The sequence below is a fragment of the Chiloscyllium punctatum genome, chromosome 36 (assembly GCF_047496795.1).
Source record: "Chiloscyllium punctatum isolate Juve2018m chromosome 36, sChiPun1.3, whole genome shotgun sequence".
NCBI lineage: Eukaryota > Metazoa > Chordata > Chondrichthyes > Orectolobiformes > Hemiscylliidae > Chiloscyllium > Chiloscyllium punctatum.
In genome coordinates, this window is record NC_092774.1 from 18,163,767 (window position 1) to 18,190,248 (window position 26,482).

Consider the following 26,482-nt stretch of genomic DNA (forward strand, 5'->3'; position numbering starts at 1 on the left):
ACCCTCTCCGTACCCCTTGGAACGATTCGGCTCCCTTCTCAGTCCACGTCCACCACATGACCGAAGCAATGATTGGTTATGTTCTTGCTTTAACCAATGTTATGTGTGCCTTTCACTCCCAGGAGCGTGCGGCCTAGAGCGATGTTCCCTCCCTTTCAGCCTCGTCACGGGTAGACCCTGGTTCATTGGTGCTCGTCAAGAACTGGACTGGCAAAGGTCTCCAACCTCGTTGGGATGGCCCCTTCCAGGTTTTACTTCCCACCCCTACGGCGGTCACAGTCACTGGGCGCTCAGCTTGGGTCCAACTGCACCATTGAGAATTGATTGACCGCACCAATCAAAAGGGGGAAAGAGGAGGAGAGAATCCTGGAATCTCATGAAAAGGAGTGGACCCTGTCCATTTGGGTTTTTGAATCCTGCTGTTGTTCTAATTTTAATCTTATTACAGATACTTGAACTAAGAGGAGCGAGTGGTGGTTTATGGAAAATATTCAGGCTGGTGTCTGGTTACTAGTGGTGTGCCACAAGGATCTACTGCGGTTTGTCATTTTTATAAATGACTTAGATACAGGCATAGGTGGATGGATTAGCAGAATTGTACAGAGAGGTGGCAAATGGAGTTCAATGCAGCTAAATGTGAGGTGATTCACTTTGGGAAGAATAACAGGAAGGCAGTGATCTTGGAGTCCATGTGCACAAATCCCTGAAAGTTGCCACTCAGGTAAATAGTGCTGTGAAGAAGGCATACGGTGTGTTAGGTTTCATTCGTAGAGGGATTGAGTTCTGGAACCGCAATATCACACTGCAACAAAACCAAACACAGGTGCGGCCACATTTGGAATATCCTGTATAGTTCTGGCCCCCATATTTCAGGAAGGATGTGGGAAGCATTGGAAACGGTGCAGAGGAGATTTACCAGGTTGTTGCCTGGTCTGGAGGGAGGGTCTTATGAGGAAAGGCTGAGAGAGGGTCTGTTCTCATTGGAAAAAAGGCGGCTAAGGTGGGATTTGATAGAGACATATAAGATATAGATAGGGTAGACAGTGAAAGACTCTTTCCTAGGATGGTGACGTCAGCTTGTACGAGGGGGCATAACTACAAATTGAGGGATGATAGATTTAAGACAGATGTCAGAGGCGAGTTCTTTATGCAGAGAGTGGTAAGGGCGTGGAATGCCCTCCCTGCTAAGGTAAGTCAACTCAGCCACATTAGGGAGATGTAAACAATCCTTAGATAAGCACATGGATGATTTTGGGATAGTGTAGGGGGACAAGCTGAGAATAGTTCACAGGTCAGCGCAACATCGAGGGCTGAAGGGCCTGTTCTGCACTGTACTGTTCTATGTTCCATGTTCTAAACTTAGTGCAGGAGGCTGAAAGAAATGAGCAGCTTTAAAACAAAAACCTCTTGGAGCTCAAAGCTTTCAATGAGAGTCTGAGCCCGGTGGTAAGTTCAGGTAACCTTTATTGCAACCCAACTTTGTTACAGCTTCAGATCCCCCCAGCAAAAAGGCAGAGAAAAAGAAGTTGCTTTTTGAACAGCTCAAGGTCAAAGTGCACACACCACACCTCCCCTGTCCCACCTCCCCCTCACTGTCTTTACTATTGGTCAGCACCAAGTTGTCCCTTTGTAATTGGATCCTTGGTACAGCCGTAACCCGGAGGAAGTATTGCCTCACTCAGCAATTTTAACCCATACCCTGTCTCCAAGTAAGTGGCTCCCTGCTCATTTGCCAGGAAGGGGCAGTGTAGAGTCAACCAGACTGCTGTGGGTCTGGAGTCACGTGTAGACCAGACCGGGTAAAGGATGCAGCTGGAACGACTGAGTGAATCCTTTCCCACAATGGTGGTTCCCTTCCCTAACAAGGGAGAGAGTGAATCAGATGGGGGCTTTATCCCCCGCACCACCCCCTCCCTGAAACGGTCTCATTGTTAGATTCCGAACTCCACATTTCTGACCGAATACCGATTCTGCCATCTGTCGTGGCAGGATTTGAACCCGGCGGACCCCGGAACCGGGTTGATAGTCCAATCGATAATGGCACTCGGCCATCACTCCTTCAATCCCCCTGCGATGGCACGTGAACTCGCTGGTGCTTCCACAGGTTGCAGGAGTAGGTGAAGCCCTTCCCGCACTGAGAGCAGGTGAACGGCCTCTCCCCCGTGTGGATCCGCTGGTGCCTCAGCAGGGTGGAAGATGTGCTGAAAGCCTTCCCACACTCGGGGCAGCTGAAGGGCCTCTCTCCCGTGTGGACCCGCCGGTGGGTCAGCAGGTGGGAGGTATACCTGAAGCCCTTCCTGCATTGAGAGCAGGTGAATGGCCTCTCCCCCGTGTGGACCCGCTGGTGGGTCAGCAGGGTGGAGGAATTGCTGAAGGCCTTCCTGCACTCGGGGCAGCTGAAGGGCCTCTCCCCCGTGTGGACACGTTGGTGCCTCAGCAGGGTGGAAACCTGGGTAAAGGCCTTCCCACACTCTGGGCAGCTAAAGGGCCTCTCCCCCGTGTGGACCCGCTGGTGGGTCTGCAGGTTGAAGGAGCAGGTGAAGCCCTTCCCGCACTGAGAGCAGGTGAACGGCCTCTCCCCCGTGTGGATACGCTGGTGGGTCATCAGGGAGGAGGAGCAGGTGAAGCCCTTCCCGCACAGAGAGCAGGTGAATGGCCTCTCCCCCGTGTGGACATGTTGGTGCCTCAACAGGGCGGAGGAATTACTGAAGGCCTTCCTGCATTCAGGACAGCTGAAGGGCCTCTCCCCCGTGTGGATACGCTGGTGGCTCCGCAGGTTGGAGGAGCAGGTGAAGCCCTTTCCGCACTGAGAGCAGGTGAACGGCCTCTCCCCATTGTGGACACGCTGGTGACTCCGCAGGGTGGAGGAATCGCTGAAGGCCTTCCCACACTCAGGACAGCTGAAGGGCCTTTCCCCCGTGTGGACACGCTGGTGCCTCAGTAGGGTGGAGACCTGGGTAAAGGCCTTCCCACACTCTGGGCAGCTGAATGGCCTCTCCCCCGTGTGGACCCGCTGGTGGGTCAGCAGGGTGGAGGAATTACTGAAGGCCTTCCCACACTCGGGGCAACTGAAGGGCCTCTTCCCTGTGTGGACACGCTGGTGCCTCAGCAGGGTGGAGACCTGGGTAAAGGCCTTCCCACACTCTGGGCAGCTAAAGGGCCTCTCCCCCGTGTGGATACGCCGGTGACTCTGCAGTGTGGAGGCCTGGGTAAAGGCCTTCCCGCACTCTGGGCAGCTGAAGGGCCTTTCCCCCGTTTGGTCCTGCTGGTGGGCCAACAGGTGAGAGGAATGTCTGAAGGCCTTCCCGCAGTCGGTGCAGAGGAATGGCCTCTCCCCCGTGTAACTCCATCGATGAGTCTCCAGGGTAAGCGGGACAAGGAAGCCTTTCCCACAGTCACCACACTTCCACGGTTTCTCCACAGGGCGGGATTCCTCAGGTTTCTCCATGGCCACAGCTTCAGCTGCACACAAACACGTGTAGAGCCCCTCCCTGCCGGGAAGTCCCCTTCCCAGGCTGTGTAACTGTTTTAGGCTCCACACACAGTTCGCTGCAACAGTGGGATCTCTCGTCCAGTCCCACTGATGCTGAAAATGTCCTCAAACAGGAACCAAAAAGTGTAGATCCCTCTCACAGAAATCACAGTCAAAAATCGTTGCGGTCCCGATGGATTCAGAGACTGTCAGACATTGACATCAAAGTGAGGACTGCAGACACTGGAGAGTCAGTCAAAAAATGTGGCGCTGGAAAAGCACAGCAGGTCAGGCAGCATCCGAGGAACAGGAGAGTCAATGTTTCGGGAATAAGCCCTTCGTCCGTTGATTTTGAAACTTCAGTCTTCAGATTTTCATATACTCTGCAAAAAGAGATTACAAAAGTCATCACTATCAGTGTAGGGTAGAAATTCAGAACAAGCAATTCTACTTTCTGTGGAATATTCTTTTGCTGTTCCACAATGTTGAAAGCACCATCCCACTCTCCCTTCCCCTCTGTTCTCAGCCCGCTGTAACTAATTCCCCTGAAGGTGCTGATTCAGGATCTTACAGGGGCAGAAAAAGCAAAAACATCAAGACTGACATCTCTCTGAATTTTGGATACCTCCACCTGAAAGTTAATATCTTTCACAACACTGGGATCCTGCTGAGAGTGAGCAGGTCTGATTTTGGGAAGCAATAAAAAAGTGTCAATTCAGCTGCAATGCAGCTTCTTGAGGAAGGACCAGACACAAAATGGTTAATGACCCCGAGAAGGTGGGAGCAAAATGAGACATCAAGGCATTAACACCGACACACTTCAGTCAAACTCTTCTGCTCCCAGTCAGGGCAGAACATGCTCTCTACGAGAACTCCCTTGCTGGAGGGTCCCTTGGAGACACTTCAACTGGACTTCATTGAGTTGGAGAAATGAGTTGAGTTGCTATAAATATGTTTTGCTTATTGTTGATGTCTTTTTGAAGTGGATTGAAGCCTACCCTCCTCCGAACACTACTGCTGAGACTGTGATGAAGATTTTGTTTAAGGAAATAATTCCCCGCTTCAGTATACCTGCGTGCATTCGCTCAGACAATGGACCACACTTTGCATGTAATATTAACTGAGAACGGAGAAACCTTCCAGGTTTTACTTCCCACCCCTACGACGGTCACAGTCGCCGGGCGCTCAGCTTGCGTCCAACTGCACCGTTGTCAATTGAATAGCCGCAGCAATCAGTCCCCGATTCCATTCTATTTGTCAGACTTCCTACTGCCGATCCTTTGAAGAGAAATATCACTTTCCAATACCTCCGGTCTGTGTATACAAACAGCCAGTGTAACACTGCCTGGGGTACAGCAGGCCTTATGTGGCACATGGACCTGGAACGGAACCCTTCCCTTGTGCATTTATAGGCCTTTTCTCTTTTCAGAACCAGATACTGTCACCAAGACCATGAATAATAGAGCTAAGGGAGAGCCCAATGGGAACAGCATTCTGAGGACCATTGTCTCCCATACAGTGCGAGTGCTCGAGTCACTTGGCCCATTTTGTACAGTGCTAAAGTGACTCCTCTTCCAAAACGTTGACCCCATACTCCTGTAGACCTGACCAGACCCCCTGCTGTAACATTTCGGTAACCTATTTTGACAAACTCTCCCTAATATACACCAAACCAGACTATTATTTCTTCAGCTAAGGTAAAGCTACCAATTTCCTTGTCCTGGATGGCAAAGATGTCCCTCATAAGGTCACTATCGGAGCCCTTGTTCCCACAACAGTACCTTGTCCAGGCCAGTGGACAAGTCGATGGAACCTCAGCCAACCTTGCTCCAACTGAAAGGATCCCAAGGGACTGGGTGACAATACAGGACACCCGATAGGCTGGGGAATCCAGAGTACCCTGAGGTTGGAAGGATCGGCAGGGGTGACAAGTCAACAGAACCTCAATTCCCTCTTTTGTGGCCTGACCATTTGAGGAAATAAGAGTAAAGAGGCTCTGAATCAGAGTAGACTGGGATTATCAGACCTGTGTCTTTACTCTGTGCAGAATCGGTGTGCCTTAGACTATATACTCGCCTGGGAGGGTGAGGTCAGCACCATTGTCCAAGATAAACGCACTATGGGCATTCCCAATCTCACTGGCAATATTAACTAAGATACAAGAAGTGATCCAGGTATTCCGTGACAGAATGACTGAAGGGACCAGTTGGGGAAACTGCAGATTGGGCCGATGGTACAATTGGCTTATCGGTTTAGCTATGTCTGTTTGTCGGTATTGGTATTGTTAGCTATTTAATTGCTAGGCTTATGAGGTCCCTTAGCGATATAGATTTGCCCCAGAAGATGTTCCTTTCGCGATCTGATGGCTCACCCACACGTGTCGATGGTGATGATAAATATGACCAGATGAGCTGTGAAGATGGTGGTGCTGCTCTACAGGATGTTGATGGCTGGACCACCTTGAAGGGCATTCGTTTGGACTAGCCTTCTCTTTCAGTGATCGCGGTGCAATCAAAGGGAGGAATGAGAGTGTGGGCATCTGGGTGATAAAGTCTATAGCCTTAAAACTTGTCTTTAAACATTCAGACTAAAATGTAATGCTGAATTATTGAATACATTTACTGCACTAGAAAATAAACAGGCAGGAAGGCTCAGAATGAGGAGAGAACTTAAAGATAGGGACACCTGGGCTCACCAAGTGAGAACAGGATGCTGTCAGGCAATTAAGAACGTTTGCCTCAGCATCGGTGAATCTGTGTGAACAGGACACCAAGTGATAACATTCACAGCCGTTCCCTTGTGAGACCATTTTAGTGCTGAGACTGTTGAATCCTGTAGAAAATTAACTCTTAGTGCTTATCTGCAATGGATTGAAATGAATTGCATTTTGGGACTTTATGACGATATTGAGTATCCATTACTGGTTATTAAATACAAACTCTGTCAAAGGAAATATTGATAAAGCTTTACCTTACTTGCTGCAGGCTAGGCTCCAGCGGAGGAAACAGGCCGCGGCCACACTTCCGGCTTCGGGATGGCCACGCCCACTGATCCAGGTCCTGTCCCGCCCCCTCCTCCGCCAACGTCACACGTCAACCCCGCCCCTTCCGAACGCAGCTCGTAAACCCCGCCCCTTCCTGAAGCAGGTCGTAAACCCCGCCGCTTCGGGACAAAGCCCCGCCTCTGGGAACCAAACCTCTTTCCCCTCCTGCACTAAACCCCACCCCTTCGCCGCGATCCCCGCGCGAGTCAAAACCACGCCAGGTGAGCTTGCAGCACAGATAGGTTCCTGGGACTTGGATGTTGTGACCATTTTGGAGACATGGATAGAGCAGGGTGAGGAATGGATGTTGCAGGTTCCAGGGTTTTGATCTTTCATTGAGAACAGCCAAGACGGTAAAAGAGGGAGAGGAGTGGCCTTGTTAGTCAAGGATAGTATAACGGTGGCTGACAGAACTTTTGATGAGGACTCATCTACTGAGGTAATGTGGGCTGAGGTTAGAAACAGGAGAGGAGACGTTACACTGCTTGGAGTTTTTGTATAGGCCTCCGCAGAGTTCCAGGGAGGTGGAAGAGAGGATTAGCAAAAATTATTCTGGGTAGGAGTGAAAGGAACAGGATGGTCATTAGGGGGGACTTTACCTTCCCCAACATTGACAGGAAATGCTTTCACTCTAGTACATCTTATGGATCAGTTTTTGTCCAGTGTGTGCAGGAGGGTTTTCTGACACAGTATGTCGAAGGGCCGACAAGAGGGGAGGTCACACTGGATCTGGTGCTTGGTAATGAACCAGGCCAGATGTTTGATTTAGTGGAAAGTGAACACTTTGGAGAGAGTGACCATAATTCAATTAGGTTTCATTTAGCGATGTAAAGGGATAGGAACATGCCACAGGTCAAGAGTTATCGATGGGGCAAGGGCAATTATAATGCAATTAGGCAAGAGTTAGGATGCATAGAATAGGGTAGCAAAATGCAGGGGATGGGGACAATTGAAATGTGGAACTGGTTTAAGGAACAGATATTGTGTGTCCTTGATAGGTATGTCCCTGTCAGGCAGGGAGGAAGTGATAGGGTAAGGGAAGCGTGGTTTACAATAGAAATTGCGTCTCTTGTTACAAAGAAGGAGACGGCTTATGTGTTGATGAGCCAAGATGGTTCAGATGAGGCGATGGAGAATTATAGATCAGCGAGGAAGGATCTAAAGAGAGAGTTAAGAGCAAAGAGAGGACATGAGCAGTCTTTAACAAATAGAATACAGGAGAACCCTAAAGCTTTCTCTAGGTATGTGAGGAATAAGAGGATGATTAGGGTAGGAATAGGGCCAGTCAAAGACAGAAGTGGGAAGTTGAGTGTGGGCCCTGTGGAGATTGGAGAGGTGTTAATGAATATCTCTCATCGGTTTTCACTCAGGAAAAAGAGAATATTGTAGAGGAGAAGAATGAGGTACGAGATATTAGACTCGAAAGGATCGAGGTTAGTTGCACACTGGTGTTATCAATTCTAGAAGAGGTGAAAGTAGACAAATGCCCTGGGCCGGATGGGATTTATCAGAGGATTCTTTGGGAAGCGAGTGAGGAGATAGAAGAGCCTTTGGCTTTGATATTTGAGTTGTCATTGTCTACAGGTTTAGTACCAGAGTGGAGGATTGCAAATGTTGTGCCCATGTTCAAGAAGGGCAGCAGAGATGACCCAGGTAATTATAGACCAGTGAGCCTTACTTCTGTTGAAGGAAAGCTTTTGGAAAGGAATATTAGAGATAGGATTTATAATCATCTAGCAAGCAACAATTTGATTTCAGATAGTCAAGATGGTTTCATCGAGGGCAGATCGTGTCTCACAAACCTCATTGGGTTTATTGAGAAGGTGACCAAGCATGGAGATGAGGATAGGGCAGTTGACGTGGTGTACATGGACCTCAGTAAAGCCTTTGATAAGGTTCTATATGGAGGCTGTTGGAGAAATTGCAGAGGCATGGGTTGTTGTGGGCTCACCCAGTGATAACATAATGCTGTAATGCAATTAAGAATGTTTACCTTAGCGTCGGTGAATCTGTGTGAACAGGACACCAAGTGATAACATTCACAGCCGTTCCCTTGTGAAATTAATGATAGTCTTTGAATCTGACCCTGAAACAAGACTCGGTACTATCCATAGCTTTGTAATTAATGGTTGGATCTTATCCATTATAATGGATTCTTCTTCCCCTTGCAAGCGGGGTATTCACAAAATAAATCTTTGCTGTCTTCAGCATTCAAAAGGACGAGAGAGAGAGAGACAGAGAGAGAGAGAGAGAGAGAGAGAGACAGAGAGAGAGAGAGAGAGACAGAGAGAGAGAGAGAGACAGAGAGAGAGAGAGAGACAGAGACAGAGAGAGAGAGAGAGAGAGAGACAGAGAGAGAGAGAGACAGAGAGAGAGAGACAGAGACAGATCGAGATCTGCTATGGATTGAATTGAATTGCATTTGGGGCTTTATGATGAGAGATTTTTATTCCACGCTTCCAAAGAGTATGATTTCCAGGACAAACCAAGAGTGAGGCTTTACAGGTCTGAGTTCTCAAAGGATTCCCTGGGCCACCTCAAATCTCCACTTTAACATGGGAGGTAGGACAAAATGGCTTCTGCTTGGCTAACTCGGTGGGACTGAGTCAGGCAGATACGACTCAGAACAAACAAGAAACCTCAGACAGATGTAAGTCCAGTGAAAAAAATTGCAAATGCAGAAGTAACAAATCTGAACCTAACCATCAATCGCACAAGTAACGTTTAATCCTAACCACCAGACAGGACAAATACGATCCCAAGAACAGGTTGTCTACAAGAGATTATGCTAGATTAGATTAGATTCCCTACAGTTTGAAACAGGCCCTTTGGCCCAACCAGTCCACACTGACCCTCTGAAGAGTAACCCACCCAGAACTATTTTCCCTCTGACTAATGCACCTAACACTATGGGCAATTTAGCATGGCCAATCCACCTGACCTGCACATCTTTGGACTCTGGGAGGAAACCGGAGCACCCGGAGGAAACCCACGCAGACACAGGGAGAATGTGCAAACTCCACACAGACGGTCACCCAAGGCTGGAATCGAACCTGGGACCCTGGTGCTGTGAGGCAGCAGTAGCTAACCACTGAGCCACCATGCCACCCTAGGCTAAGTCAAAAATGCACGAGGACCTTGCAGGATCTGATTGGTTGTTACTATGTGATCATGCTCAATGTCTGAGTCTGAACAATGTACATAAGTTCTATCCAAACTCTGTAAAAGTCGGCGGATTCTTTTGGCACTCTAGGAGTACTCATCGGTGGCTCAGTGGTTAGCACTGCTGCCTCACAACACCAGGGTCCCAGGTTCAATTCCAGCCTTGGGTGACCGTCTGTGTGGAGTTTGCACAATCTCCCCGTGTCTGCGTGGGTTTCCTCCCACAATCCAAAGATGTGCAGGTTTGGTGAATTGGCCATGATAAACTGCCCGTAATGTTAGGTGAATTAGTTAGAGGGAGATGGGTCTGGGTGGGCTACTCTTCAGAGGGTCGGTGTGGACTGGTTGGGCCGAAGGGCCTGTTTCCACACTGTTGGGAATCTAATCTAATCCTTCTGGGCTGATCAGAGTCTACCGACCCGGCCGTATCAAAGAATAAACTATTGCTTGTATGATTGACAAAGAGTCATTTCCAGGTGTGTTTATTGACCAATCCCAGAAATCCAAAGATCCAGACAGCAGTCCAGATCAGAACAACCAGACAGGAAATAGTTAATGTCCCCAGGATGTGGGGAGCAAAATAAGACACCAAGGCGTTAACACCAACACCAGGGAGAACCTGAACATACAGACGTGACAAACATTAGTGGCAAGCCAGAATCACAGATGTACAGCACAGAAACAGTCCCTTCAGTCCATGCTGACCAGATATCCTAAATCAATCTAGTCCCACTTGCCAGCACTTGGCCCATGTCCCTCTAAATGTTTCCCAACATATACCCATCCAGATACCTTTTAAAGGTTATAATTGTAGCCACCACTTCCTCTGGCAGCTCATTCTTTACACACACCACCCTCTGTACATAGGAGTTTCTCCTTAGGTTTCTTTTAAATCTCACCCTAAACCAATGAGCAATCCCAGATCAAAGATCCAAAAATGTGCAGGTTAGGTGAATTGGCCGTCCTAGTCTTGTGAAGTTGGTTCCAACTATCTAGAAATAGCGTCACAGAGCACAGAAACATACCCTTCGGTCTATGCCGACCAGATATCCTAAATTAATCTAGTGATCCATTTGCCAGTATTTGGCTCCTTATCCCTCTGAATCTGTCCTATTTATATCCCCATCCAGATGCATTTTAAATATTATCATTGTACTAGCCTCCACCACTCCCTCTGGCTGACACGCACCAGCGTCTGTGCAAAAAGGTTGCCCCTCAGAAATCTTGCCCCTCTCACCCTAAACCCATGCCCTCCAGTTCTGGACTCGCCCCCCAACGTGGGGAAAAGACATACAAAAGTTGAGCAGCCAGACAGAATGCAAAAACAATACAATGTCGAATCACAGCGATTAAACAAATAGTAGCTCGACCCCTTTTTTGTCCTATTAAAATCTGACAGGAACACCAGCACCCCTAGTGAGCATACTGCGCATGTTTCCCGGTGTCAGTAACGCAGTGCACATGCCCAATGGTGTCAGCTAAACACTGGGCATGCTCGTCGCTTTCCGCAAAAAAAGGCGCGCGACCTTCCTTTCATAGTCCAATACGGAACCGTGGAGGACCAAACAAAACCTGGTCCTCCTGCCAATCAGAGCCACCCCATTGTCTGAATGCGGAAGTTGGACCATGAGTTTCTGAAGCTGCTCTTCCTGCTCCTCTCTTTCTGAATCAACATTGAGCTTCACTCAGACCGCAAATTCATTCCTCTGTCTCAGATCTGTGAGTACGGCACTCTCTTATCTCGCCCCCTTTGCCATTTCTGTTTCTTTCCGGAGTTCAATTGTTGACTTACACCAACTGAAAGGAAAGGGATTGAACCCAGGGAAGGGGCGGACGATGGAAAAGTGATCGAGGTCTGTGTCTCAATTGGCAAAATAGACAGACAGGAGGCTGGAAGGACACAGCAAATCAGGCAGCATCAAGAGGTGTAGAAGTTGATATTTCGGGTGTAACCCTTCATGGCTGGGGCTGGGGGCTAAAGTGGGGATAGGTGAAGACAGGGAGAGGGTCCGGCCTGATTAATCATTGGGTGGAAGAAATCAGGTTGGTGACAGGAAGGAGTGATAGTGAGGGGCACGGGGCTGAGAAGGGAGTCGGGGGATGGAAAGGGAGGTTATTTGAAATTGGAGAACTCGATGTTGGGTCCTGTAGGCTGCCCGGGTGGAAGATGGGGTTTGTTCCCTAATTTGCGGTTTGGTTCGTTGTGGCAATAGAGGAAGGCTAAGATGTTCTTGTCAGAAAGGGAGTGGGAAGGGGAATTAAAATCAATGGTGACTGGGAGGTCTAGTCAGCCTCTCGGACCCAGCTGTGATCCTCACCAATCCGTTCCCCAAGTTTACGCTCAGTCTCCCCGAAGTAGAGAAGACCACAATTTACAAACACGTGGCAAATGCAGTATCTCTATGTGAAGTTATAGTCTTTGCTATGAAAAAAAAGCAGAAAGACAGTGTATTATTTAAATGGTGATACTTTGGGATGTGGAGAAAGTGAGAACTGCAGATGCTGGAGATCAGAGGCAAAGTGTGGTGCTAGAAAAAGGCAGTAGGTCAGGCAACATCTGAGGATCAGGAGATTCGACATTTCAGTCCCAAGCACTTCATCAGGAACGATGTGTGGATGGACAAAGGGTCTGATTCTGTGCTGTATGACTCTAATCATCTTCGGGGAGAGCAGAAGGGTGATTGTGAAGGTTGGAGTTTAAGAGGAGCTTTCAAAGATGTTTGCCCTGAATGGGAGCAGAAGAAGTTACAATGAAATCTTGCATTTGTGAGACAGCAACTAAGTGAGTGAGTAAATCCGAGGTTTTGGTGCAAAGTGGGAATTCATTGCACTGTGAGGATGAAGCCCTACCTATTGAGTCATTTCTGCTGGTGAATGAAACCAGGCTCAAGATTAGGAGGAGTAAATTTAGGACAGGGATGAGGAGGAACTGCTTTTCCTGGAGTCGAGTGAATCTATGGAATTCTCTGCCCCAGGAAGCAGTGAAGGCAGCTTCATTAAGTATATTCAAGACACAGTTGGATGAGTTTTTGCATGATAGGGGAATTAAAGGTAGTTGGGACAATGCAAGGAGGAGGATCTCAGATGATGAATAGATTAGCCATGATCTTAATGAATGGCGGAGCAGGTTGGATGGGCCAAATGGCCTTCTCCTGCTTCTACCACTATGTAACTGTAACCCTGCATTTCCCACAGCTAACCCACCTAACCTACACATCCGTCATCATTATAGGCAATTTAGCATGGCCAATCCAAATCAAGGCTGGTGAGCAGTGAGGTGATGTGGGAAATGAATATTAGAGAAAGGGACAAGGAGAGTAAATGGACCAGCAATCAAAACTGGATTCTAAAGATCACAAAAACTGAAACGGTGAGTCTGAATGTGTGCTGCATTGTAACAAAAGTGAATGAGTTAACTGCACACATTGAAGTGAATAATTATGGTCTGAGACTCCTTACAGAGACATGGCTTTAGGATGGCAAGGATTAGATTCTGCATATTGAGGGTGTTGTCTAATGGGAAGCTTGGTAAAGGTAAAGGGTTGGCACTGCTCATCAAAGCTCTGATCACATGGTAGTCTGATGTCAGCTCGGGTTTTAGGGCCTGGTTTCTCTGTCCTCTGTTGATCTCCCTGTCCCCAAGGAGTATGATGTCGGTCTGTGCTCAGCTCTGCGGATTTCTGCTGAAGCTTTGTCCCCTTTCTCACCTTCTGGAACAATAAAGCATTCAGTCAATCAAGCCCGAACCCACCATCTCCCAGCCTGTCAGCCACCCAGGCACAGTGTACTCACAGCAGGTGATCTCACAAGAAAAAGGAAACCAAATTCGAAATGACGAGGTGCTCGTGTTTTAATGTTTGTTCATGAGAAAGTAAACCACAAATGGGGCTCTCCCAGGATTCTTATACTATCCTACTTGAGGAATTCTCTCTCCCTTACATCTAACTCTGAGAACCCAGCTATGATTTACAACAAATTTACACCAGCAGAAGTAAGGCACCTGTTCTCAAATAGACAGAGAGATATACAAGATCTCTCATACACACACACACACACACACAAGTTCACGGGAGTGAATGCACATTTGCAGAGCTGAGCTCAAGTGTCACTTTTTGTCATAAAACTTTAAGTTCGCTTGATAAGGTGCTTTCCAGGAAGTTCTGGGATTTGCATATTAATGATACCTACAACCCATTTGTAAAGATGAAAGCCTTAACAATCCAGGTTTGTTCAATGGATCATTTCAGTGACAGGACACTGTCATGTTTTTCGCTAAATTCTGTGTCTTATTATCTTATTCTCCATAACCACCTGATGAAGGAACAGTGCTCCAAAAGCTAGTGCTTCTAAATAAACCTCTTGGACTATAACGTGGTGTTGTGATTTTTAACTTTGTCCAGTTTAGGGGGGGAAATTGCTATGCTAAATTACCCATAGTGCCCAGGGATGTGCAGGTTAGGTGTGATAGTCAGGGAGTAGAGCAACAGGTGTAGGGGAATGGATGTGGGTGGGTTACCCTTCGGAGGGTCAGTGTGGACTCGTCGGGCCGAGTGGCCTGCTTCCACACTGGGGATTCTGTGAAGGGAAGGAATTCCTGCAAACTGTGCAGGGCAGTGCAGGCTAGCCAGCCGGCCGGCCGCGCCCCACCCCTTCCTCTCTCCCCTTTTCCCATTCCCTACCCCACCCCTGACCCATTGAAGGCGTCACAACGTGGTAGTGGCCCTGTCAGTTTGCATGAAACTCCCTCCCTCTTGGCAATTCTTCATCGTGTGGTGTGTGTGTGGGGGGTGGGATGGCGGGGGAGGGGAATATGTTCACTTGTGCCAACTGGAGTGAATCCAAGGAGGCAGCAGACTCTGCAAACTCAGGTATGTGTCTTAATTACCCGGGTGAGGAGGGACAGAAGGATGGGGTGGAGCTGTTTTCCCCTTCGCGCCAGAGTCTTGAGACTTTTATAAAATCATGAGGGGTATAGATAGGGTAAATAGACAAGGTCTTTCCCTTGGGATGGGAGAGTCCCAAACTAGAGGGTCATAGGTTCAGGGTGAGGGCGGGGGGAGATGTAAAAGAGACCTCAGGGGCAACTTTATCATGAAGAGGGTGGTGCTTTTATGGAATGAGCTGCCAGAGGAAGTGGTGGGGGCTGGTACAATTCCAACAGTTAAAAGGCATTTGGATAGGTGTATGAATACAAAGGGTTCAGATGGGTCAGGGCCAAGTGATGGTAAATGCGACTGGCGTCATAGAGATGTACAGCACAGAAACAGACCCTTCGATCCAACTCGTCCTTGCTGACAAGATAGCCAACCCAATTTAGTCCCAGCTGCCAGCACCCTGCCCATATAGGGGCGAAGTGATGGCAAACGTGACTAGATTAATTTAGGATATCTGGGGAGGTTGGGCCAAAGGGTCTGTTTCCGTGCTGTGTTACCCTAATTGTCCTCGGTGAAAGCAGAAGTGTGGTTGTGAAGGCTGGACTTTCAGAGCATGTTTTGCCCTGACTGGGAGCAGAAGGGTTTGTCTGAAGTGTGTTGGTGTTAATGCCTTGATGTCTCATTTTGCTCCCACCTTCTTGGGGTCATTAACCATTTTGTGTCTGGTCCTTCCTCAAGGCGCTGCATTGCAGGTTCACCCTGAATTGACACACTATTTTTTTGCTTCCCAAAATCAGACCTGCTCACTCTCAGCAGGATCCCAGTGTTGTGAAAGATAACTTTCAGGTGGAGGTATCCAAAATTCAGAGAGAAGTCAGTCTTGATGTTTTTGCTTTTTCTGCCCCTGTAAGATCCTGAATCAGCACCTTCAGGGGAATTAGTTCAAGTGGAGTGAGAACAGAGGTGAAGGGAGAGTGGGATGGTGCTTTCAATTTTGTGGAACAACAAAAGAATATTCCACACAAAGTCGATTTGCTTGTTCTGAATTTCTACCCTACACTGATAGTGATGACTTTTGTAATCTCTTTTTGCAGAGTATTTGAAAATCTGAAGTCAGAAGATTCAAAATCAACAAATGAAGGCCTTATGCCCGAAACGTGGACTCTCCTGTTCCTCGGATGCTGCCTGACCTGCTGTGATTTTTCCAATGCCACACATTTCGACACTGACTCTCCAGCGTCTGCAGTCCTCACTTTGAGTCAATGTCTGACAGTCACTCAGTGCATTCGGACCGCAACAATTTTCAACTATGATTCTGTGAGAAGGAGCAAAGCTTTTTGGTTCCTGTTTGAGTACGTTTTCAGTGTCAGTGGGACTGGATGAGAGACCCTACTGTTGCAGCGCACTGATTGTGGAGCATGTAACCGCTATACAGCCTGGGAAGGGGAATTGACGGCAGGGTGGGGCTGTATGCGTGTTTGTGTGTAACTGAAGCATTGGCCATGGAGAAACCCAAGGAATCCCACCTTTTGGAGAAACGATGGAAGTGTGATGACTGTGGGAAAAGCTTCTGTTTCCCATCTACCCTGGACTCTCATCGGCGCAGCCACACCGGGGAGAGGCCGTTCCCCTGCCCCGAGTGCGGGAAGGCCTTCAGCAATTCCTCCAACCTGCTGACCCACCAACGGGTTCACACGGGGGAGAGGCCCTTCAGCTGCCCAGAGTGCGGGAAGTGCTTTACCCAGGTCTCCACCCTGCTGACCCACCGGCGGGTCCACACGGGGGAGAGGCCGTTCACCTGCTGTCAGTGCAAGAAGGCTTCCACCTGCTCCTCCGCCCTGCGGAGGCACCAGCGAGTTCACCTGGAGGGGAATTGAAACTGTGATGGCCAAGTTGCATCCTTTACCCGGTCTGGCCTACACATGACTCCAGGTCTACAGCAGTGTGGTTGACTCTACACTGCCCCACCCCTCCTCGCTCGGCAAATGAGAGGGGAGAAACTTACTTGGAGACAGAGTATGGATTGAAATTGCTGAGTGAGGAGGCAACACATCCTCCTGGTTACAGCTGTACCAAGGATCCAATTACAAAGGGACGACTGGGTGCTAACCAATAGTAAAGAATGTGGGGGTGGGGGGTGGAGTGTATGTACTTTGACCTTGAGCTGTTTAAAAAGCAGCTACTTTTTCTCTGCCTTTTTGCAGGGGGATCTGAAGCTGTAACAAAGTTGGGTTGCAATAAAGGTTACCTGAATTTACCCCCTGGCTCAGACTCTCATTGAAAGCTTTGAGCTCCAAGAGGTTTTGTTTTAAAGCTGATCATTTCTTTCAGCCTCCTGCACTAAGCTTCCAATGTTGTCTGTCAGATGGAGCAGTGAATGAGGAGCCAGTATCATTCGAAATTGTAAGTTTTTCAGGATTGTAGAGTGCATCATTTCATCGTCATTGTAAAGTTTCCTGGCAGCATCGGGAGGTGTGGGCTGTGTTCAATGGAAACGAGGTGGAGGAGCCGATGGGGGACTGGCCTGGATGAAGTTAAAAATCCCACAACACCAGGTTATAGTCTAACAGGTTTATTTGGAAGCACTAGCTTTCGTAGCGCTGCTCCTTCACCGGGTAGCTGTGGAGCCGGATCAAAAGACACAGAATTGATAGCAAAAGCTCACAGTGTCATGCAACTGATAGGATATATTGAACAAACCTAGATTGCTGTTCAGACTTCCATCTTTGAGAATGGATTGCAGGTTTTGGTTCATTTATATGTAAATCCCAGAACATCTTTTAAGTTACGTTCTTGAGATGACTTAAGGTTTTATTTTTAAAAAAGGCTTACAGCTCAGACAATGCATTAAAGGTGTGAGGTTCGAGCCTGTCATACCCCAATCTTGGATCAGACTGGTTCCAGTTCCAAAGTAGGAATTTATAAAATATTACACAGATTGACTGCCTGCAGTTTCTGCACATTTTGAGCAAAGTAGAATGTATTTGGAAAGGCAAGGACTGATTTAGGGCTAGTCAACATGACATTCTGCATGGGAAATCATGTCTGACGAACTTGATTGAGTTTTTCTGAAGAAATTACAAAGAGGATAGATGAGGGCAGAGCTGTAGATGTGATCTATATAGACTTCAGTAAGGCATTCAACAAGGTTCCCCATGGGAGACTGATTAGCAAGGTTAGATCTCATGGAATACAGGGAGAACTAGCCATTTGGATACAGAACTGGCTCAAAGGTAGAAGACAGAGGGTGGTGGTGGAGGGTTGTTTTTCAGACTGGAGGCCTGTGACCAGTGGAGTGCCACAAGGATCGGTGCTGGGTCCTCTACTTTTTGTCATTTACATAAATGATTTGGATGCGAGCATAAGAGGTACGGTTAGTAAATTTGCAGATGACACCAAAATTGGAGGTGCAGTAGACAGCGAAGAGGGTTACCTCAGATTACAACAGGATCTGGACCCAATGGGCTGAGAAGTGACAGATGAAGTTTAATTCAGATAAATGCGAGCTGCTGCATTTTGGGAGAGCAAATCTTAACAGGACTTATACACTTAATAGGAAGGTACTAGAGAGTGTTGCTGAACAAAGAGACCTTTGGAGTGCAGGTTCATAGCTCCTTGAAAGTGGAGTTGTAGGTAGATAGGATAGTGAAGAAGGCATTTGGTATGCTTTCCTTTATTGGTCAGAGTATTGAGTACAGGAGTTGGGAGGTCATGTTGTGGCTGTACAGGACATTGATTAGGCCACTGTTGGAATGTTGGATGCAATTCTGGTCTCCTTCCTATCGGAAAGGTGTTGTGAAACTTGAAAGGGTACAGAAAAGATTTACAAGGATGTTGCCAGGGTTGGAGGATCTGAGCTTCAGGGAGAGGCTGAACAGGCTGGGGCTGTTTTCCCTGGAGCGTTGGAGGCTGAGGGGTGACATTATTGAGGTTTCCAAAATTACAAGGGGCATGGATAGGATAAATAGACCAAGTCTTTTCCCTGGGGTCGGGGAGTCCAGAACTAGAGGGCATAGGTTTAGGGTGAGAGGGGAAAGATATAAAAGAGACCTAAGGGGCAACATTTTCATGCAGAGGGTAGTACGTATATGGAATGAGCTGCCAGAGGATGTGGTGGAGGCTGGTACAATTGCAACATTTAAAAGGCATTTGGATGGGTATATGAATAGGAAGGGTTTGGAAGGATATGGGCCGGGTGCTGGCAGGTGGGACTAGATTCAATTGGGATATCTGGTCAGCATGGACGGGTTGGACCAAAGGGTCTGTTTCTATGCTGTACATCTCTATGACTCTAAAAGCAAGTTGTAGACAAGTAAAAAGGCCCAACCAGGCAAGGAGGTGGTTAACAACCTTAGGGCATCCCTCTTAAACCATGCATCTTGTTTGTTTACAAATTAAACATGCTTCAGCTCTTTTCCTATCTGCTTTCTGGAAATCTGGGTGACACCAGGTTTGTAATACAGTATTAACCATTCCCTCCTTGCCCACGTGTGTACAATACTGCACATAATCAATAGAAAAAGGCAGAGGCAAAGAAGGAACACAAAGTAGTCCATCAGGGGTCACCCACATTTCGGTTTGAGTATCGAGGGAGTACCCTGTTTGAGGCCATAGTTTGTGCTGCTCAGCAGGGGGCGCACCCTGTGATTTCAGTCCCATAGCCAGGCCTGGCATTTCTATCCCCATATTGTCTCTGTCGGGGTTTTGCTGGGGACCCAATGGGACCAGAGGTTTGGGGTGTCAGGCTGCCTGCTTGGCAGCAGCATCCATCTGCTCATTCCTTTGGAGACTGTATCCATTGCCTCAGCATGAGCTGAACATCTTGATAGCTGCCAGATTGATTGGACAAAACAGCATTACTGTTCGTCTGCCCCATGGGGGTTAAAAATCCTCTCCGTTCCCCCAAGTCTCTGTAATCATGGGTCACACCAAAAGCACAGTGAGAGTTGAAGATCTCAACCCCGGGGAGGGGTCTCTCAGTTCCGAGATCGGTCAAACAAACACTAGGATTATGGTCTGCTTCAGCAAGGTTTCACACTTTAATTTGTAACGGCCGGGCAAAGATTTGTCCAGCAACACAGATATTAAAAGATTGTGTTCCTTCGAGAAACTGTGTGATTAACGTGGAATAAAATATCAATTTTCATATGTTTCTTAAGAGACAGTACAGCCTTAATTACAGAATAATCCAATAAAATGTAATAAAATTACATAGTGGACAACAGATTAACCCAATGATATTTCCTGGGAACAATGTTCTTATACTTGTGATTCAAGGTTAGCTAGGATGGTTAGTAATGTCTTAATTAGATCCATACAATGAAGAAGGCATTGTTTGCTTAATCTGTAATTCAGTTAGCTCAGGAATGCAGAAATGCAGCTTTTAGCCATTTTAAACACAGTGTTAATTTGCAGCCTGAAGCCTACATTACTTTATAGTATATTACTTTATATTGAGATGCTATTTTGAGGTTATTAAAAGCTCCTGACAACAGCCTAAATCTAGGTATTAGATCCTCATCTGGTGTGGACCTGCTCCGTCACTCAAAACAAAACTAAATGTACGATTTAAAGCCATACGTGCTATTCTGCTAAATTAATCCAGCTGATTTGTTTTTCTTTAAATATGTGAAAACCTCGTGAACAGTTCTTCCAGTTAATTACTGGATATTCAACTTTCTCTTCAAAATTAAAGATCATCACAAAACTGGGTGTCATTGTGGAATTTTGAATCTGGAGGGTGTGCTTGAATGAACAATATTTCAAAGTGAATGTTATCGTGTTCAGTATTAAGACTTTCTGGAGATGAAAAATTTGCCCTTGTGTGTTTTGCAACACTTAACCAAGGTCAGTTCTATAGAATATGCAGACAGGTTGATGTGAGAGTTGAGAGCTGGGGCAAACATCAGAAATAATGGAGGCAGGAGCACAGCAATTAGAGTTAGAAAGTTAGCCAAAAATATAAAAACAGGAAGGAAAGTTTCGTCACTTTGTTAGCTTTTATAAGAAAAGCTAAGTGTTGGTTCTGTAAGACCATAAGACCATAAGACATAGGAGTGGAAGTAAGGCCATTCGACCCATCGAGTCCACTCCACCATTCAATCATGGCTGATGCGCATTTCAGCTCCACTTACCAGCGTTCTCCCCGTAGCCCTTAATTCCTCTAGACAACAAGAATCTATCAATCTCGGCCTTGATGACATGTAGTGTCCCGGCTTCCACTGCACTCCGTGGCAATGAATTCCACAGGCCCACCACTCTCTGGCTGAAGAAATGTCTCCGCATTTCTGTTCTGAAATGACCCCCTCTAATTCTAAGGCTGTGTCCACGGGTCCTAGTCTCCTCGTCTAACGGAAACAATTTCCTAGCATCCACCTTTTCCAAGCCATGTATTATTTTGTACGTCTCTATTAAGTCTCCCCTTAATCTTCTAAACTCCAACGAATACAATCCCAGTATCCTCAACCGTTCCTCATATGCTAGACCTGTCATTCCAGGGATCATCCGTGTGAATCTCCGCTGGACACGTTCCAGTGCCAGTATGTCCTTCCTGAGGTGTGGGGACCAAAACTGGACACAGTACTCCAAATGGGGCCTAACCAGAGCTTTATAAAGTCTTAGTAGTACATCTCTGCTTTTATATTCCAACCCTCTTCAGATAAGAGACAACATTGCATTCGCTTTCTTAATCACAGACTCAACCTGCATGTTTACCTTTAGAGAATCCTCGACTAGCACTCCCAGATCCCTTTGTGCTTTGGCTTTATTAATTTTCTCACCATTTAGAAAGTAGTCCATGCTTTTATTCTTTTTGCCAAAGTGCAAGACCTCGCACTTGCTCACGTTAAATTCCATCAGCCATTTCCTGGACCACTCTCCCAACCTGTCTAGATCCTTCTGTAGCCTCCCCACTTCCTCAGTACTACCTGCCTGTCCACCTAACTTCGTACCATCGGCAAACTTCGCTAGAATGCCCCCGGTTCCCTCATCCAAATCATTAATATATAATGCGAACAGCTGTGGCCCCAGCACCGAACCCTGCGGGACACTGCTCGTCACCGGCTGCCATTCTGAAAAAGAACCTTTTATCCCAACTCTCTGCCTTCTGTTAGACAGCCAATCCTCAATCCATCCCAGCAGCTCACCTCGAACACCATGGGCCCTCACCTTGCTCAGCAGCCTCCCGTGTGGCACCTTATCAAAGGCCTTTTGAAAGTCTAGATAGACCACACCCACTGGGTTTCCCTGGTCTAACCTACTTGTTACCTCTTCAAAAAATTCCAACAGGTTTGTCAGGCATGACCTCCCTTTACTAAATCCATGTTGACTTGTTCTAATCAGACTCTGCTCTTCCAAGAATTTAGAAACCTCATCCTTAATGATGGATTCTAGAATTTTACCAACAACCGAGGTTAAGCTGATTGGCCTATAATTTTCCATCTTTTGCCTTGATCCTTTCTTGAACAAGGGGGTTACAACAGCCATCTTCCAATCATCCGGGACCTTTCCTGACTCCAGTGACTCTTGAAAGATCTCAACCAATGCCTCTGCTATTTCCTCAGCCACCTCTCTCAGAACTCTAGGGTGTATCCCATCGGGGCCAGGAGATTTATCAATTTTAAGACTTTTTAACTTTTCTAGCACTATCTCTTTCGTAATGGCAACCATACTCAACTCAGCCCCGTGACACCCTTTAATTTTTGGGATATTACTCATGTCTTCCACTGTGAAAACTGACGCAAAGTACTTATTAAGCTCTCCTGCTATTTCCTTATCTCCCATCACTAGGCTTCCTGCATCAGTTTGAAGTGGCCTCATGTCTACTTTTGCCTGTCGTTTGTTTCTTATGTACTGAAAGAAACTTTTACTATTATTTCTAATATTACTGGCTAGCCTACCTTCATATTTGATCCTCTCATTTCTTATTACACTCTTTGTTATCCTCTGGGGAGTCTGGGGATTCAATAACGGAGGATAAAGAGATGGTCGGTGAATTGAAAAGAGCTTGAATCTGTCTTCAGTAGAGAGGATACAAGTAACACCCTAGAACGAGCTGGAAATCAGGAATTGAAAGTGAAGGAGGAACTGAAGACAATTACAATTACCGGGGAAGTAGTACTGAGTAAACTGTTGGAACTACAAGCTCACAAGTCCCAGGGGTCCAAAGGATTATATTCTAGATCCTTAAAGAAAAACTAGCTGGTGATATAGTTAATGCATTGGTTTTAATTTTCCAAACGTCATTAGTTTCAGGGAAGGTTTCTGTAGATTGGAAAACTCCTTTATCCAAAAAGGGAGACCGAGAACAGGAAACTGCAGACCATTTACCTTAACATATGCCATCGGGAAAATGTTCAAAGCTATGATTAAAGATGTGATGACAGGGCACTTGTACAAGTTCAAGGGAATCAGGCAGCGTGAATGTGTTTTTGTCAATGGGAAATAATGTTGTAATAATGTTTTGAAGAACTGCCTCTCCCACCTGTGACTGAGCTGATAAATCTCATGGACCGACAGGGAATGGAATCCGTTAGCACAGTCCCCGCATTTCTACGACTTCTCTGTCGTTCTGGTGTCCTTTTGGCTCCCTGTTTCTGATGAACGATTGAAACTGTGATCACACTCAGGAAATGTGTGCAGTTACTCCCTGCTGCGAATACTATAATGTTACTTCAGTCTGTGTAACTGGTTACAGCTCCATCCCATAGACAGCTCACTGGGGCACACTCTCTCTCAACAAGGACAAAAGACATACAAAAGTGGAGTAACCAGACAAAACGCAGAAGCGATAAAATGTCGAACCACAGGGGGAAAAAATTGTGGCTCTACCCCTTTTTTCCCTGTTGGCATTTGGACACTTCAAATCTGTCAATAACAGCAGCAGCCTCAAAGAGCATACTGCGCATGTTTGCCGGTGTCAGCAACGCAGTACGCATGCTCGCTGGTGTCAGCAAAAACTGGTGCGCATGCTAATCGCTATCGGCAAATAAGACGCGAGACCATCTTTTGATTGACCAATAGGGACCATAGGAGGACCGGAAGGACGTTGGTCCTCCTGCCAATCAGAGTCACCCCATTGTCTGAATGCGGAAGTTGGACCATGAGGTTCTGAAGCTGCTGCTGCTCGTGTCTGAATGAACATTGAGCTTCATCCCAGACTGCAAATTCCTCCCTCTGTCCATTATCTGGGAGTACGGCACTCTCTTCTCTTGTCACCTTTTCCATTTATTTTTTTCATTCTGGGATTCAGTTGTTGACTTGCAGCAACTAAAAGGAAAGGGAGTGTGTCGGGATGGGGACAGACTCTGGAAACGTTGCTCCAGGTCTGTGTCTCAATTGGCAAGATACACAGGAAGGAGGCTGGAAGAACACAACAAGCCAGGCAGTATCAGGAGGTGGAGAAGTCAACGTTTCGGGTGTAACCCTTCTTCAGGATTGGGGATGGGTGTAGGGGGCGATGCAGATAAAGGGTGTGCTGGTTGGTGAAGTGGGCACAGATGTAGACAGGTAGAGGGTTCAACCTAGGCAAAAGGGAGGACTGCAGATGCTGGAAACCAGAGTTTAGATCAGAGTGGTGCTGGAAAAGCACAGTAGGTCAGGCAGCATCCGAGGAGCAGGAAAGTCGATGCTTCGGGCAAAAGCCCTTCATCAGGAATTTCCCCAGGGTTGGGGAGTCCAAAGCTAGAGGACATATGTTTGAGGTGAGAGGGGAATGATTTAAAAGAGACATGAAGGACAACCTTTTCACATAGACAGTTGTGCATGTGTGGAACGAGCTGCCAGAGGAATTGGTGGAGGTTGGTACGATTATATTTAAAATGCATCTGGCTGGGTACATGAATCGGGATGGTTTGGAGCCGTGTGGGTCACATGCTGGCAAACGGGATTAGATTAATTTTGGATATCTGGTCATCATGGACAAGTTGGGCCAAAGGGTCTGTTTCCATGCTGTATGACTCTTAATCGTCTTTGGTGAAAGCAGAAGTGTGGTTGTGAAGACTAGAGTTTCAGAGCAGCTTTCGAAGATGTTTTGCCCTTACTGGGAGCAGAAGAATACAATGAAATCTTGCATTTGTGAGCGAGCAACTGAGTAAAGGGAGTACATCTGCGTTTTTGGTGGAAAATGGGAATTCATTGCACTGTGGGGATGAAGCCCTACACTATCCAGTTATTTCAGCACGTGGATGAGACTCGGCAGTTCACACAGGCAGTCAATCCAGTAATATTTTGTAAATTTCACTTTGGAAATAGAACCAGTCTGATTCAAGATTGGGATACAGGCAGACTCTGACCTCACACCTTTAATGCATTGTCTAAGCTGATATGACACCTTTTTCTTATAAAACCTTGTTATCTCAAGAAAGTGTCTTACAGGAAGTTCTGGGATTTCCATATTAATGATACCTGCAACCCATTCTGAAATATGAAAGGCTTAACAATCCAGGTTTGTTCAATATATCATTTCAGTGGCAGGACACCGTAATGTTTTTCTATAAATTCTGTGCCTTATGATCTTATTCTCCACAACCACCTGATGAAGGAGCAGCACTCCAAATGCTGGTCCTTCCAAATAAACCTGTTGGACAATAACCTGGGTGTGTGTGATTGTTTTTTTAAACATTGTCCAGGTTAGGTTGTGTTCCATGGCGAAGTTGTGCAATTACATTTGAAAATGACACGTTATTTATTTAGGTTTTTTTAAGAGACAGTACAGCCTTAATTACAAGAAAAGACCAATCAAATGTAATAAGGTGACATGATTTAGAGCAGGTTAATCCAATGATATTTCCTGGGGAAGGGGTCTTAATTACATAAATCATCATGCCATGGTAGCAGCTCAAGGTTAGTTCAAATGGTCAATTAATGTGTCCGTGTTCATTTTAAACAAACTCCATTGTCCTCTTATCTTTGGATTTTAGCTTAATTCTGCAAAACAGCAGGACAAGCTCACAGAGTTCAATCATTATTCTCAGCCATTTTGTTGTATTATTTTAAATTGAAAAGCCATTTTGTGGTTCGTAAAAATCTACATATACTTGTTGAGTCTGACAATAACCTAAATTCAAATTTTAGATCCTCACCTGAAGCATCAGAGTCTGAGGGGTGACCTGATAAACGTTTGTAAGAGGCATGGATATGGTGAATACCCAAGGTCTTTTCCCCAGGGTAAGTGAGTCCAAAGCTCGAGGCCATATGTTTGAGGTGAGAGGGGAATGATTTCAAAGGGACCTGAGGGGCAACTTCACACAGAGAGTGGTGCATGTATGGAACGAGCTGCCAGAGGGAGTGGTGGTGGTGGGTACAATTACAACATTTAAAAAGCATCCGGATGGGGATATGAATAGGAAGGGTTCAGAGGGATATGGGGCACATGCAGATAAATGAGACTAAATTAGTTTAGGATATCTGATCAGATGAATTGGACCAAAGGGTCTGTTTCTGTGCTGTACGACACTAATCGTCTTTGGCGAAAGCAGAAGTGTGGTTGTGAAGACTGGACTTTCAGAGCAGCTTTCAAAGGTGTTTTGTCTTTACTGGGAGCAGAAGAAGTTACAATGAAATCTTGCATTTGTGAGACATCGACTAAGTGAGTGAGTACATCCCAGATTTTGGTGGAAAGTGGGAATTCATTACACTGTGGGGATGAAGCCGGACCCTATCCAGTCATTTCTGCTGGTGGGTAAGACCAGACCTCAAGACTAGGGGGAGTAGATTTAGGACAGAGATGAGGAGGAGAAAGTGAGGACTACTGCTCTTCCTGGACTATAGTGAATCTATGGAATTGTCTTCATTAAGTATATTCAAAATGGGCTTTTGCATGGTTGGGGAATTAAGGGTAGTTGGGGCAATGTTGCTAGGAGGAGCTGAGATGATGGATAGATCGGCCATGATCACAATGAAGAACGGGGCAGGCTGGATGGGCCAAATGGC

The 26,482-nt window shown here is 46.6% G+C and overlaps 2 protein-coding genes and 1 long non-coding RNA gene across 4 annotated transcripts in view; 2 read left to right on the forward strand and 1 right to left on the reverse strand.

The window, feature by feature from the left end:
- The window catches only part of LOC140460023 (uncharacterized), a 204,267-nt gene that overhangs the window by 40,782 nt on the left and 137,003 nt on the right, over positions 1–26,482 (forward strand). The window lies entirely within an intron of this gene.
- The window catches only part of LOC140460848 (uncharacterized), a 53,746-nt gene continuing 28,710 nt past the window's right edge, over positions 1,447–26,482 (reverse strand). The window contains exons 1-2 of one of the 2 annotated variants that reach the window (XM_072555536.1): positions 6,443–6,506; positions 1,447–3,855 (exon numbers count right to left, since the gene is read on the reverse strand). In XM_072555536.1, coding sequence (XP_072411637.1) covers positions 2,060–3,448 — 1,389 coding nt within the window. In that variant the 5' untranslated portion in view covers positions 3,449–3,855; positions 6,443–6,506 and the 3' untranslated portion in view covers positions 1,447–2,059. Of the gene's footprint in view, positions 3,856–6,442; positions 6,507–26,482 lie in introns of those variants that run through there. The other variant, XM_072555537.1, reaches the window with a different exon arrangement.
- LOC140460893 (uncharacterized) lies at positions 11,219–16,808 on the forward strand. Its single transcript, XR_011954378.1, has 3 exons — positions 11,219–11,396; positions 12,910–13,047; positions 15,646–16,808. It is a non-coding gene; the product is annotated as an uncharacterized lncRNA (long non-coding RNA).